Consider the following 13,607-nt stretch of genomic DNA (forward strand, 5'->3'; position numbering starts at 1 on the left):
CTGTAGTTTCCATTTTGGGTTCAGAGTAGATGGGAATCACAGTAATCACATTGTGCTGCTCTTTGTTCCTCAGAATGGTTTCACTCCTCTACACATCGCCTGTAAGAAGAACAGAGTGAAGGTGATGGAGCTGCTGCTGAAGAACGGAGCGTCACTTCAGGCTGTCACTGAGGTGTGTTTGACGAACGTGTCACTCTGAGATAACCTGACACAACATTTACCCAGAGGTATAAAGAGTACTGATATATCTACTCAAGTAGAAGTACTGTTACTTGATTTGAAATTGTACCCCCCCCACGTTTATTGTTGGTAATCAATCTTGCTACGGTTCCTTTGCATACAGTAAACATCTCATGTTTAAACTTAAAAAGGAAAAAACAAATCTACCACAAATGCATCTATTAAAACAAAAGAATCCGTGTACCCTTCATTCTTTGGGTATTGGTAAAAAAAAAAACAAACAGTGTGGTTATTTAGTTTTTTCTGATTTAAAACCAAGACAGAAATACAGAAAAACCACAAACCAGATAAGCAGCGTTTTTCTGTTTCTTTGTTTTGGTCCTGCTCCTTTTTTCATGCTGTCTGTGGATGTTTTAGCTCATAAAAAAGCTGCTCAAGTTTATGTTTTGTTTTGCGGTGTTATGATCCAAAGAGTATCCAAATAAACTGGTGACTGACTATCGACTGTGAGGATGGTGTGAGGAACAATAAATGTTAGAATACAGCTTTTTTGAGGGCAGTAAAATGTTTTTCTTGCACGTTGTAAATATCTATAACAGCAGCCGTCAACACACACGCAATTTGATCATAAGAAACAAGGAGCACCAGTAGATTCATTACACCACCTCTGGTTCTATGTGTACGTTTTACGTAACATCCATTTTTTGGTTTTGATTTATTTATGTATTATAACGTTTCAATTCAACAGTAATGTGACTTATGCGTTGCTCCTTTTTATGTCCAGACCGGGAGCAGAAGTCCACGCAGTCATCAGTTTATCTGGATACTATTTGGACCGTAACACTGTTCGGTAAAGTTGGCAGATATTCACAGATTCGAACTTCCAGCATCAATAACTCTTTAAAGAAAAGTCATCGACACAGAAATGACACCTCTGCCATCGGTGTGAGGTGGACAACATGATACAAGATCATTTTTTATAAAACGCATGAGAACAAAAATCCGTCTGTGTGTCCCTGTCTGTGAAGCTCTCGTCTTAGTTTCCCCGTAAATATCCAAATATCACACAAACAGAACCAGATTTTATTTTAATTTGGTTTTTGTTTTTTCCGTTTTTCTGTTTCTGGTTTTAGATTAATGAAACCAAAAAAAACAACCCGTTTTTTCAATTTGCTTTTGAAACCAAATAACCAAAGAACGAAAGGTACATGGATTCAAAAGGTTTGTCAATATTTTTTTTGAAATGAATTCATTTCAAATGAAAAAAAGTGTAGCTGCTATTATGAACTCTAAAACAGTGCCATGTGGGTAACAACATAATAGGGAGAAACCACAACCTGAACCATAGTAAGTGACTGGTTGTTGATCAGAAATGGCACGACTAAGAACAAATTGATTATGTTCAATGTGAAACCATGAAACAAAAAAAATCCCAAATAATTTGAAACGTATTTAAGTACAGGTAAAATGACTGATTTAGAAATATACTCAAAAAATTACAAGCCATAAAAGCAAATCATTTACAGTAACATGAGTATTTGTAATCCATTACATTCACCTCTGAGTATATATAGACAGTATATACTCATTGAGTTTGTAGTGTGTCGTACGTTTGTCACCAGTTAACACGATCAACAGATGGTTTATGACACCACTGCAGCTTCACATGGTGTCTGTCTCAGAGTGAGTTACTGCTAACTAGTCACTACTCAACAGCACTAGTTTGTCTTATGTGGTACATTTCTGCTGATTTATTGCTGTTATGATTATAGTCATAATAAAGATGATTTACGCTAACAGTGTGTAACTCAGGTCTCTGTGTGTGTCTCAGTCCGGTCTGACTCCCATCCACGTCGCTGCTTTTATGGGACATGAAAACATCGTCCATCAGCTGATCAACCATGGGGCGTCGCCCAACACCAGCAACGTGGTGAGGCCTCGGATTCATGAAGTCCACTTGTCAGAACGAAGGGTCTGTGTTTAATGTGTGTGAGTGTGTGTGTGTGTGTGTGTGGTGTGTGTGTGTGTGTGTGTGTGTGTGTGTTAGAGAGGAGAGACAGCGCTGCACATGGCCGCCCGCGCCGGTCAGTCCAACGTGATTCGGTACCTGGTGCAGAACGGAGCGCGGGTGGATGCCAGAGCCAAGGTACAGCAGCGCCACCCACAGGCATTGACTCAACAATAGATTTCACTGCTGTCCTTCAAAACAAACACACAAATAACTCCCAAAGTACAAAATGCACAGAATGACAGCAAATACACACAAAATGACAACAAAAACATACAAAATACAGCAATAATTCATAAAATAACAACAAAAATACACAAAATGACTGTAGCCCTCTGATTGGAAGATCACATGTTTTGTGGTGCCATTGTGATAAAAGTTGCCATGTCTGTGACAGACTGTGTGTGTGTCTTTCTTCTCCAGGATGACCAGACTCCACTGCACATCTCTAGCCGTCTGGGAAAGGCTAACATCGTGCTGCAGCTGCTGGAAAACGGCGCCCGTCCTGACGCCACCACCAGCTCCGGCTACACCCCCCTGCATCTGTCGGCACGAGAAGGTCATCGAGACATCGCCGCCACTCTGTTGGACCACGGAGCTGATCTCAGCATCACCACCAAGGTTTCTTACCCTTGTTTCTCTGCGTTGCCAGATACAGCTGAGGGTTCCCACATAACGGATTAAACCCAACCTGGCAACGTAGCTTCTTCTTTCGTCTTTGAGTTAAAGGAAGCAACCAAGCCTTTTTCAAACTAAAATGGAGAATCATACATACTCAGGTCACCTGAGCAAGATATGAGTTCTCCATTTCTCCCACATTTTGTCAAACTTCTCCAGTTGAAGTTTTTTATGAAATGTAATTTGTTCCATAACAAATATTGCATATACCAGATTATACCAATCATCCAAGTTCTTTTTGTAATCGATTTTCGTGCTGCTAAACTCAGCATACCAAACAAACAACATCAAGTTCTTTATCGAATTATATTTGTTAAATTTGAGTTATTTCAAATATTTTATTGGAAAAAAATTGGAAAAAATTCTAATGTGAAAAGAGTGCCCTTCAAAATAAAAGCACACATTTTTCTTTTCAGTGATGATGTTGTCGTCCTGTGTTTTATTGCAGAAGGGCTTTACTCCGCTCCACGTAGCAGCAAAATACGGCAAGCTCGAGGTGTCAAACCTGCTGCTGCAGAAGAACGCCGCGCCCGACGCTGCTGGCAAGGTAAAGCTTTAGAAATACTGGGAAAACACTGAACTTATTAATAATGATTATTATTATTTATTTTTTTTGCTTTTATTTTGAAGTTTTCCAATCCCTGATGCTTCCTGGTTCTGTCCCACAGTTTTTAAACTGCTTTTAAAGCAATAATCTGAATATTAACACACCCACAAAGCAGTTTAGTGTTGAACTGAAGCCACAATATGATTGGCTGTTACTTTTTAAGACCCACCCCACGAGTTGAGCACCTCAGACGCTCACAGTGACACTGCTGATGTTGTGTGTGTGTGTGTTCAGAGCGGACTAACTCCACTGCATGTGGCTACGCACTACGATAACCAGAAGGTGGCGCTACTGCTGCTCAACCAGGGGGCGTCGCCGCTCGCCGCTGCAAAGGTAAGAGCGAGAAAACCATTGGCGGAGTTTGAGGTTCTTGCCATGGTGGGGTGCTTTGAGATGACTTTTGTTGTAATTAGCACCATATAAACAAAGTAGAATTGAAAAGAAAAAAATATTATTAAATATATAGACCTTCTCAAGATTCACCACAACCACAATGTGTGTAACGTGTAACATACAATAATGTAAAAAAAATTAGTAACGTAATTGATAACGTTGACAACAAACCTTTGTGTCGACGCGTCGTCAAATTTCATGTTCTTACTCATTCAGGCTTTTAAGGGACTAAACGCTTCTCAAATACAGCAGAAGAAGACTCAGAGCTTTAGCCTTTATTTATTGTGTTTTTACACATATACGAAATGTGTTCTCTGCATTTAACCCATCCCCGAGGAGCGGTGGGAGCAGTTGGAGGTTGAGGGACTTGCTCAACATTCCACAGTGTTGGCTCGGGTGAGACTCAAACCAGCAACTCTCCAATTACAAGGACACTGTCTTTAACCACTAGGCCACCACTCCCCACAGTGCATTCTAAGACACAACCATCACAGCAAACACACTCAATTATTTTGTCAAACAAGAAGAATTGTGCAACAGAAGAAGAACCAAGTCACATGACTCGAGCGCCAAAAACTTGTATTTTTAAAAGAACAAATGAATTAATATATATTTTGTACAGTCACTGTGTTTTACGCCACTTACAATATTTGTATATTATGTACATAATATTAAGAATTGTATTTTTTGTAATGAATTAGTGAAAACTGTTGACCACTAGGGGGGGCAATGCTCCCCCTGCCCCCCGCAAACTCCATGCATGGGGAAGTTCCACCTAAGTTCACGACTGTAGAACATGCAAACCCTCCTCACAACGACCTCTGCCGTGTCTATGATTGGACGGTCGCTAAGCCCCGCCTCTGTTCCAGAATGGCTACACGCCGCTGCACATCGCGGCTAAGAAGAACCAGATGGAGATTAGCACCACGCTGCTGGAGTACGGAGCGTCCACCAACACTGTGACCAGGCAGGGCATCACACCACTGCACCTGGCTGCCCAGGAGGGCCACGTGGACATGGTGACGCTGCTGCTGGCCCGGGATGCCGCCGTCAACGCAGGAAACAAGGTGGGAGGGGCTAGTGGGAGGGGGCGGAGCTTAGAGACAATTTTAAAATCTTCTAACCAATCTCGTGTTGTTGTTTTCAGTCCGGTCTGACACCTCTGCACCTCGCCGCCCAGGAGGACAGAGTCAACGTGGCCGAGGTGTTGGTGAACCAGGGGGCCACCATTGACCCCGAGACCAAGGTTAGCATGAGCTAGCTTAGCTCGCTAACATGTTTATGTGCTCTCGCTTTGTTCTATGCATGTTTACCTTTATAAAACAAACCATCAAATCAATGGAAAAAAAGCTTTTACTACTCCTGAGACCATAAACCCATAAAATAACTTTAAGATAAAGAAAGTTTAGTGATCGTGGAGGAGCTTTGAGTAGAGCTGCAGCTCCTCCTGGTGGTGATTAGCCTGTTTTGGATGGATCGATATATGGATGGATCGGTTGATCGATGGATGGATAGATGGATGAATGAATGGATCGATCGATGGATGGATGAATGCATGAAGTGATGGATGAATGGCTGTATCGACCGATGGATGAATTAATACATGGATGGATGCGTGGATGGATGAATGAACAGATGAATGTATTAACTATTGTCTCTCTCTAACCAGCTGGGATACACTCCGCTCCATGTGGCCTGTCACTATGGCAACGTGAAGATGGTCAACTTCCTGTTGAAGAACCAGGCCAAGGTCAACGCTAGGACCAAGGTGACCGTCACCGTTAGTGTGTGTGTGTGGGTGTGTTTGTGTATGTGTGTGTCTAACTGTGTTGTGTGTGTGTGTGTGTGTGTGTGTAGAGTGGATACACAGCGCTCCATCAGGCGTCTCAGCAGGGACACACACACATCATCAACCTGCTTCTGCACCACGGAGCATCACCCAACCAGCTCACCGCCGTCAGTGTTTTCTTCTTCTTCTTCTTCTTCTTCTTCTTCTTCTTCTTCTTCTTCTTCTTCTTCTTCTTCTTCTTCTTCTTCTTCTTCTTCTTCGATGAATCGCACTGAGGTTGATAATAATAACAGTCACTTCTTCTTCGTTGGTGTCTTTAGAATGGAAACAGTGCTCTGTCCATTGCCCGTAGGCTGGGTTACATCTCTGTGGTGGACACGCTGAAGGTTGTCACTGAGGAGACGACTTTCACTCAGGTCAGTATTAAACGCACACACACACACACACACACACACACACACCCACACACACATACCTTGCTGTGTATGTGCGTGTGTGTTATTGTGTATTACTGTGTGTGTCAGTCTAAACACTGGGCTTTTTGTTGTGCTTTGTGTAGCTTTGTCATCATTTTATGTGTTTTTGCTGTTATTTTTTTGTTATTTTGTCTACTTCTGTTGTCATATTGTGTATTTTGTAGCCTCTTTGTTTTGTTGTTATTTTTGTGTCATATGTGCATTTGTTTTGTTTGTAATTTGACTGTTGTGTCTTCATGGAGTTATTTTGTGAGTTTCTATTGTTGTTTGTGTCACATTAGTTTTGATATTTTGTGTTTCTTTTTGTTATTTATTTCTATGTCTGGGGTTGTTTTTTCTGACATTCTGTCTCGCATTCATTTCATATTCCTTCTCATTATGTTTGCGAGTCACAGCGAAAAGACGTTAACTTTCTCTCTGTGTGACAGAACGTAGTAGAGAAGCACCGCATGAACGTCCCAGAGACCATGAACGAAGTGCTGGACATGTCCGATGACGAAGGTACGACTCACTCATTCACTCATTAACGCTCATCACTTCATCTTCCATCGTTTGCTCATCCTGTCGTTCCTCAGTTGAGTTTCCCTGCTTTTCATTTGCGTCCATTGTTGTTGTTATTTGTCTTTGTTTCACACACAGTCCGTAAAGCCAGTATCCCTGAAATACTCACAGAGGAGTATTTCTCTGATGTGGAAGAAGGTATTTCATCATTTCATATTTATTTTCTGCTTATTTTCCTCTCTCTGTGTGTTTGTTTGTGTCCATAACATCTGCAGTGTTTCTCACTGTGTCAATGCTCACGTTTACTGTACAGAAAGGAGCTAATTGATGCTAAGCTAACGCAAGTGTGTGTGTGAAATCTGACGTGTTGATGAGCTGCTTGTTATCGCACGACTTCCTCCCGCACATGACAGGAAACAGAGAAACAGCGCCCCTCTGTGGGGCGGAGGTCGTTCTGCGCACAAAGTCAGGGACAAAGGGTGTGTGTGTGTGTGTGTGTGTGTGTTTGTAAAGGCTGACTGACTTCAAACAACCTATAACATATCACTGAACTGGACTTGTTTTTGTTGCTCGGCAGTAGCTTGGTGTTTGTGCAACAGCTAAATGTTGGTCTAAAAATACACACAAACACACACACACACACAGGACCTCATGGTGCATACCAACCGCACCAGTCTCCAATAACACACACACACACACACACACACACATGCACACACTGACCTAAATCAAAGTGACCCACAAACTCCAAAGCTGGGAATTTAATTTAATATAATTAAATTATTTGTTTTGCTTTGCTTGACTGTTTGTTTAACTGTATTGTTGCTATTATTCCTAATATTATTATCATTGCTACTCTTATTATTGGCAGTTTAATTTAGTTTTTTTTTTAAATCCATGTAATTACTGTACTAAATGTGGAAAACTTTGTTAGTTGAGTGCCAAAAAATTATAAACAAAAAGAGTTTTGAAAATATACCAATAATATAAATAATTGAATTATTATTATTATTATAGGTAGATCTATTAGATATTTGTTAGTATTATGTATTAATCAATTTAAATCTATTTCGTGGTTATTTTTCACCGTATCTGTTATTAATCTTCAATTAATATAGTTTCTTATGTTTTCGTTCTTATCTAGTGACATTATTTCCAATTAAGTAAATTAATACATAAAAAAATGTCCAAAATTACATTTTGTGTTAAAATCAATCCCTTGGACACATAATTTTGAATCATTATTTTGAAAAATAAACAAATTAAATATAAATAAATTAAGAATAAACTATTTCATTACAAGATCACTTTAACTGTATTTTTAAAAAAATGTTAATCAATTTATACAATTTAGATGAATAAATATATAAATAAATAATTTTTACAAAAAATAAATTCCATAAATGAATTCATCAACCAAAGCTTTGGAGTCAGTGGAGGGAAAATGTGCCGCCGAAGCACCCTAACTATTTCTGTCCTGCTGTTCCACACACACACACACACACACACACACACACCATGGATAATCCAAGCTGGGTAGGCGGGAGAAAGCTGATCTGAGCGTGTGAGTGTGGGGTTCAGACACACAGTGTGTGTGTGTGTGTGTGTGTGTGTGTGTGTGTGTGTGTGTGTGTGTGTGTGTTAGTGAGTGTTCCTGAGGTTTCAGAGCTTCAGAGCTGCTGAGGTGAGTTTCAGGGTTGGATGTTGGTTGGATGTTGGTCCTGGAGTATTCTGATGGTCCCGGTAAATGTGCAGGAATGTTTGGGAATGTGTGAGTGTGTAGAAGGAGTCGGGGGAGGGAACATAAAGGGGAGGAGGAGTGTCTCCTTTGCTTTGTGCCGGTGGATTCCTCCCTGTTCTCACTTTTCTCGCTACACTTCGTGCACTTGCTTCTTCTTCATGTCTGTGATTTAACTCAGAGCTTCATCACAGGCTGAAATCTGCTGAGGAAAACAACATGCTGCTGCTCTAAAGTATGGTTTTTACTGCTCTAATGTCCTTTTTTATCCTAGAAAATATGATTATTTTTCTCTAAAGTAGAATTTCAATGCTCTAAAGTCACTATTTACGCTATAAAATACAATTCTTCTGCACTAAAGTAGGATTTTCAGGCTCAAAAGTAATATTTTGATGCTCTAAAGTCACTTTTTCTGTTATGAGTTACAATTCTTCTGCTCCAAAGTAGGATTTGTAACCTCTCATGTGATCTGCCCTAAAAAACCCTGATCAGAGTAGCTTTACTAAGTACTTAGTAACAGTAAACAGGAACCAAAGTAATTAAGTAAGAGTAAATAGATATTTAACTAGCTAAAGCTCATAAGTAATCAGGTAAGTAACTAATTCAGTAGGTGAAAAGTAATTTAGGTGACTAGATCAGTAAGTAATCTAGTTAGTAGATAAATAAGTAAACATGTAATTATGAAGTAACTAAGTAAGAGCGTAGGTAAAAAGTAAGTAGATAACCATGTACGAGTCAGTATGTAAGTAATTAATTCACTTAGTGACGAGCTAAATAAGTAACAGTAAACATGGACTGAAATCAGTAAATAAGTAACAACGTTTGTAAGTAATTAAGTAACTAATTAAATCAGTAAGTGAGTTGTAATTTAAGTATCTCGGCTTGTAAGTAATCTTGTAAATAGGTAACTAAGTAAGCACGGACGTAATCAAGTAACTTAGGGACGGATTCACTAAGATCTGAAATAAAGGGTGGTAAACCAGGTGCTTCCCTAAATCCTTTGCTGGCGCTGTTTCTTCACCTGCTGTGGGGAATTCACTAAGATTGCGGAACTTATAAGAGCACGTAGAGACGTGGTTGAGACTGCTCTATTTAGATTAACATTTTACTTGTCTAACGTGGAGAGGTGAGTGCACAGAAACACAAATTGACATTTGAAGAAGTTCAATTGGAGGCTGGTGGACTTCTCTGTCACGCTGAACATGCGCAGTCCTGATTCCCTGGGGTTTGTACCTCTTATTAGCACGTGGAGTGACATTTGCACGCCTTTTAATACTCCTACCCCATGTACGTTAGTAGATAGTAAGTACGTAAGTAATTAAGTAACTTAGAGAGTAGTTAAATAAGAAACTAACTTAGTAAGTAACCTGGTAAATATGTAACCAATAAGGTTTGTTAGTATTTCACTAACTAAGTTAAGTTAGGTTAAATTAAAAATAAGTTGGTCATTGATGAAACTTACTAATTTTCTGATTGTTGTGACAATAGTTCACTGGTAAATAGTGCTGCAAGACTAACTGGTGACTCATCATGTGATCAGTGATGGTGTATAAACTCTGTCAGGGACTGACAAACTTTGGTCAGCAAACAGTGTGGGGTCGAAGGTCACATCGATCCGTTCGCGTGAGCTGAAATGTGGGCGTGGCTCGCTGCGTTGATGTTTGATCCTTTTCTCAATCTGTTTCTCAATCTGTGGTTTCCTGCAGGCGAGGATGCGATGACAGGCGACTCAGACAAGTTTCTGGCTCCTCAGGACCTGCGGGAGCTCGGGGACGATTCTCTGCCTCAGGAAGGATACGTGGGCTTCAGCGTGGGGGCACGGTCCCAGAGGTAGGACAGAAGCGTCCTTATCGGTCCCTATCGTTTATACAAATCTATGATATTAGGGTTAATTATAAGATAGTAAATCACACTGTGAAGTCGTAAAAACAATAAACAAACTCACGCTCTCAGCAGGAGGTGCACAGCTGGGAGTCGTGATTAATTTGGCAACCATGCTAACTGGTGACCGACTTGCACTAATTTAGCCTGCTCCTCATTTTACAACATCAGCTGCAGGAACCTGCAACGCGAGCAAACTTTGATCACCACTTCATATGGTCGCCACTTAAGTTATTACACCGGGCTGTCTGTCTGCTGCTCTGTGTTCCTACGATGTTGGTTTGAGCGTTTGTGCTCCGCTAGCAGAAATCTGTCACCAGTTAACACGGTCACCATGTGCAACTGTACATTAGGTGACAATACAGGGGTGTGTACGTGTGTGCCCTCGAGGCTGGATAATCGAACATGTTTCTAATTTCCTGTGAATGTGTGTCACTGTGCAGATATTCAGTGAGTCAATACTGTGACTTCATCATTGACACACACACACACACACACACACACATACACATACACATGCACACACACACTGGGTGGAACCCATCATATCGAGTTCAGTGGCTTTAAAGAGCAGAACAAACTGTGTGAAGGTCAGAAGTTTAAACATTTGCTTTTCTCTTATTGATATTTATTTATAATACATTTTTAATTTTCTCTCAGTGAAATCTTCCCCCCAAAAAATTTGTATATTCAAATATTTTGCTGCATTTCCTGCACATTTTTAAGTTTTTCATCCCAACTATTAAAATAGTCATTCCAGATTTATTTTCCTAAAGAAACACAATTAACAACACTACACATTTTGCAAATTTGATGAGTTTTTTCTTTACTTCTTTTGATTTTCTGAAGGAGCAGGGGTTATTTTTCTTTTTTACAGTAATGAAGTAAACAGAAGGTTGTTTGTTCTTTTGCATGGTTTAGAGCAGGGGTGTCAAACTTATTTTAGTTCAGGGGCCAAATACAGACCAGTTTCCGTTGTGTGTTTTCTGAGCGGCTCTTTGTGTTCCTCTTGTGTTGTTTTCTTCTGCTGTTTTGTTTGTGTGTTTAGTCCTAAAGTCAGGTAAGCATCGCTGCACGCACACCCTCCTCTTCTCCTCCTCTTCCTCCTCTTCTCCTCCTCTTCCTCCTCCTCTTCCTCTTCCTCCTCCATAGTCACTGCACACTCATCTGAATGATCCACATGTTTCAGTTCATCACCGACTTTTGTTGGCTTTGCTTCAGTTTGTGTCTCTCAGTGCGTGCGTATGTGCGTGTCCATAAAGCTTCCAGGATCCTTGAAGAAGACTTTCTGAGTTTGAGTCACAAACACAACATAAATCTCTGAACTCATTCTGTGTTAGGATTATTTAATCCTGCGTTAAATGAATAAATCACATTTATAAACAGTGTTTTTACAACAGAATCTGCTCTTCTTTCATTATTTTACACCACGTAGACTAAAATTATTTTATCTCTGCCCTTCATTTGTTTTAACTTGTTAACTTAGATAATATTAACTGTTTTATAATAACTTTTGTTATTTTAACTTGTGTTATATAATCTAATTTATCTCATCCTAACTTAATTTATGTGATCTTAACATATCCTTATCATGTTATCTAACTTAACTTAACTTACAATTTCTTAACTTTGTTATCCTAACTTACGTTATATCATCTTACTTATCTGAACTTTTTGTTAAAAAATCTAAACCAGCAAATTATCGACACATGACAAAGTAAGAACAGTATGTATATTGTATATAAAAATGATATACAACACAGAACTACAACAATAATAATATTATTATGAGAAAAAAACAAGTGTTATTCCTGATTATACTGAAAGTTTTCATTTTTATTCATCCCAGCTTTGTTTCATGTTCATTTAATCACACAAACAAAACAGATAAAAAATGATTTATAACCTGCTCCATATTTATACAAATACACTCTGTATCAGGCTGTGTGTAGTTCCTGTACACTCTCTGTACTTCCTGTTCAGGTTGTGTCCTTCCTGTTCAGGTTGTGTCCTTCCTGTGCAGGTTGTGTAGTTCCTGTTTAGTGTGTGTACTTCCTGTTCAGGGTGTGTACTTCCTGTTTAGTGTGTGTACTTCCTGTGCAGGTTGTGTACTTCCTGTTTGTGTGTAGGGTGTTTGATTCTTCAGTCTCCTGCAGGCGGTAGAGTTGATGTCACACACTGAGGTTCCTGGAAGCTGCATGTTTTTAATGTGTTTTTATTTTCTGTTCACCTTCATCCTCCTCCTCCTCCTCCTCCTCTTCCTCCTCCTCCTCCTCCTCCTCCTCCTCCTCCTCCTCCTCCTCCTCCTCCTCCTCCTCCTCCTCCTCTCTGTGCCTGTGATCATTGTCAAACCTTCATCCTTCACTCCAAGCCTGCGCTCCTTCAGTTCTGACAGATCCAACACGTTGAACCGCAGCTCGTTCACTAGAGACAGTTTGATGATCGAAGAGATGCTGACGGCCAAGGAGACGGTACGTTCATTAAAAACAGATTATAACAACCACACCACAGATAATAACGGTTCATCAATAAAGTGGAATAACAGTCACGTCACAGACAATATCAGTTTAAGTGTGGAAATAAACTGTTATTACACTATAATGATAGCCTTACAGATGTAAACAGATGTAACAATTACAGTAATAACCGTCAAAACATGTAATTTTTAGATGTCATAAAAGTAATAGTGTAAATTAAAGTGTAATAGCAGTTTGTAATAACAGTGTAGTTATAAAAAGTATAATGTGTAATCTTAAAGTTTAATAACAATAACATTTTAAAGTGTAATAATAAAGTGTAATGAATTTAACATTTAAGTGTAAAAACAGTGGAATAAAGAGTTTAATGATATATGATAGTAAAGTAATAATAACATTAAATAGCAGTGTAAATATAAAGTGTATTAATAACAGTGGAATATTATAGTGTAATAATGAAGCTTAAAAACAGTGTAATAATAAAGTGTAATAACAGTGAAATAATAGTGTAATAAGCATTTAATAATAAATGCAATAGCACTTTGAAAATTAAGTGTAATAATAAAGTGTAAAAGCAGTGTAATAAAATAAAATGTAATAACACTTTGTTATTGAAGTGTAATAACTGTAATAAATTGTAATAATAATTTGATAACAAAGTGTAATAACAGTGTAATAACGAATTCTAGTAACAGTTTAATAATAAAAATTAACAACAGTTTAATGTTGAAGTGTAATAACTTAAGTAATAAAGTGTGTTTCCTCCCATGCTGCTGCAGAAGCTCTGCAAGGAAAGCTCTTTCATTTTAGAGCAACACAACAAGGTAGACGTTCACTGACTCACAACGTGTCACATGGTTGTTTTTGTGTGAGACCATG

General features: G+C 39.1%; 1 protein-coding gene across 40 annotated transcripts in view; it reads left to right on the plus strand.

The window, feature by feature from the left end:
* Window positions 1-13,607, plus strand: part of LOC114481148 (ankyrin-3-like) — an 82,733-nt gene that overhangs the window by 36,957 nt on the left and 32,169 nt on the right. For 20 of the 40 annotated variants that reach the window (XM_028475618.1, XM_028475613.1, XM_028475627.1 and 17 more), the window contains 17 exons: window positions 74-172; window positions 2,012-2,110; window positions 2,228-2,326; window positions 2,612-2,809; window positions 3,315-3,413; window positions 3,708-3,806; window positions 4,736-4,933; window positions 5,014-5,112; window positions 5,536-5,634; window positions 5,724-5,822; window positions 5,976-6,071; window positions 6,560-6,632; window positions 6,771-6,830; window positions 10,077-10,200; window positions 11,300-11,311; window positions 12,623-12,722; window positions 13,508-13,552. In XM_028475618.1, coding sequence (XP_028331419.1) covers window positions 74-172; window positions 2,012-2,110; window positions 2,228-2,326; window positions 2,612-2,809; window positions 3,315-3,413; window positions 3,708-3,806; window positions 4,736-4,933; window positions 5,014-5,112; window positions 5,536-5,634; window positions 5,724-5,822; window positions 5,976-6,071; window positions 6,560-6,632; window positions 6,771-6,830; window positions 10,077-10,200; window positions 11,300-11,311; window positions 12,623-12,722; window positions 13,508-13,552 — 1,698 coding nt within the window. The other 20 variants (XM_028475612.1, XM_028475624.1, XM_028475639.1 and 17 more) reach the window with 12 other exon arrangements.

Source organism: Gouania willdenowi, chromosome 19, assembly GCF_900634775.1.
Source record: "Gouania willdenowi chromosome 19, fGouWil2.1, whole genome shotgun sequence".
Classification (NCBI taxonomy): domain Eukaryota; kingdom Metazoa; phylum Chordata; class Actinopteri; order Blenniiformes; family Gobiesocidae; genus Gouania; species Gouania willdenowi.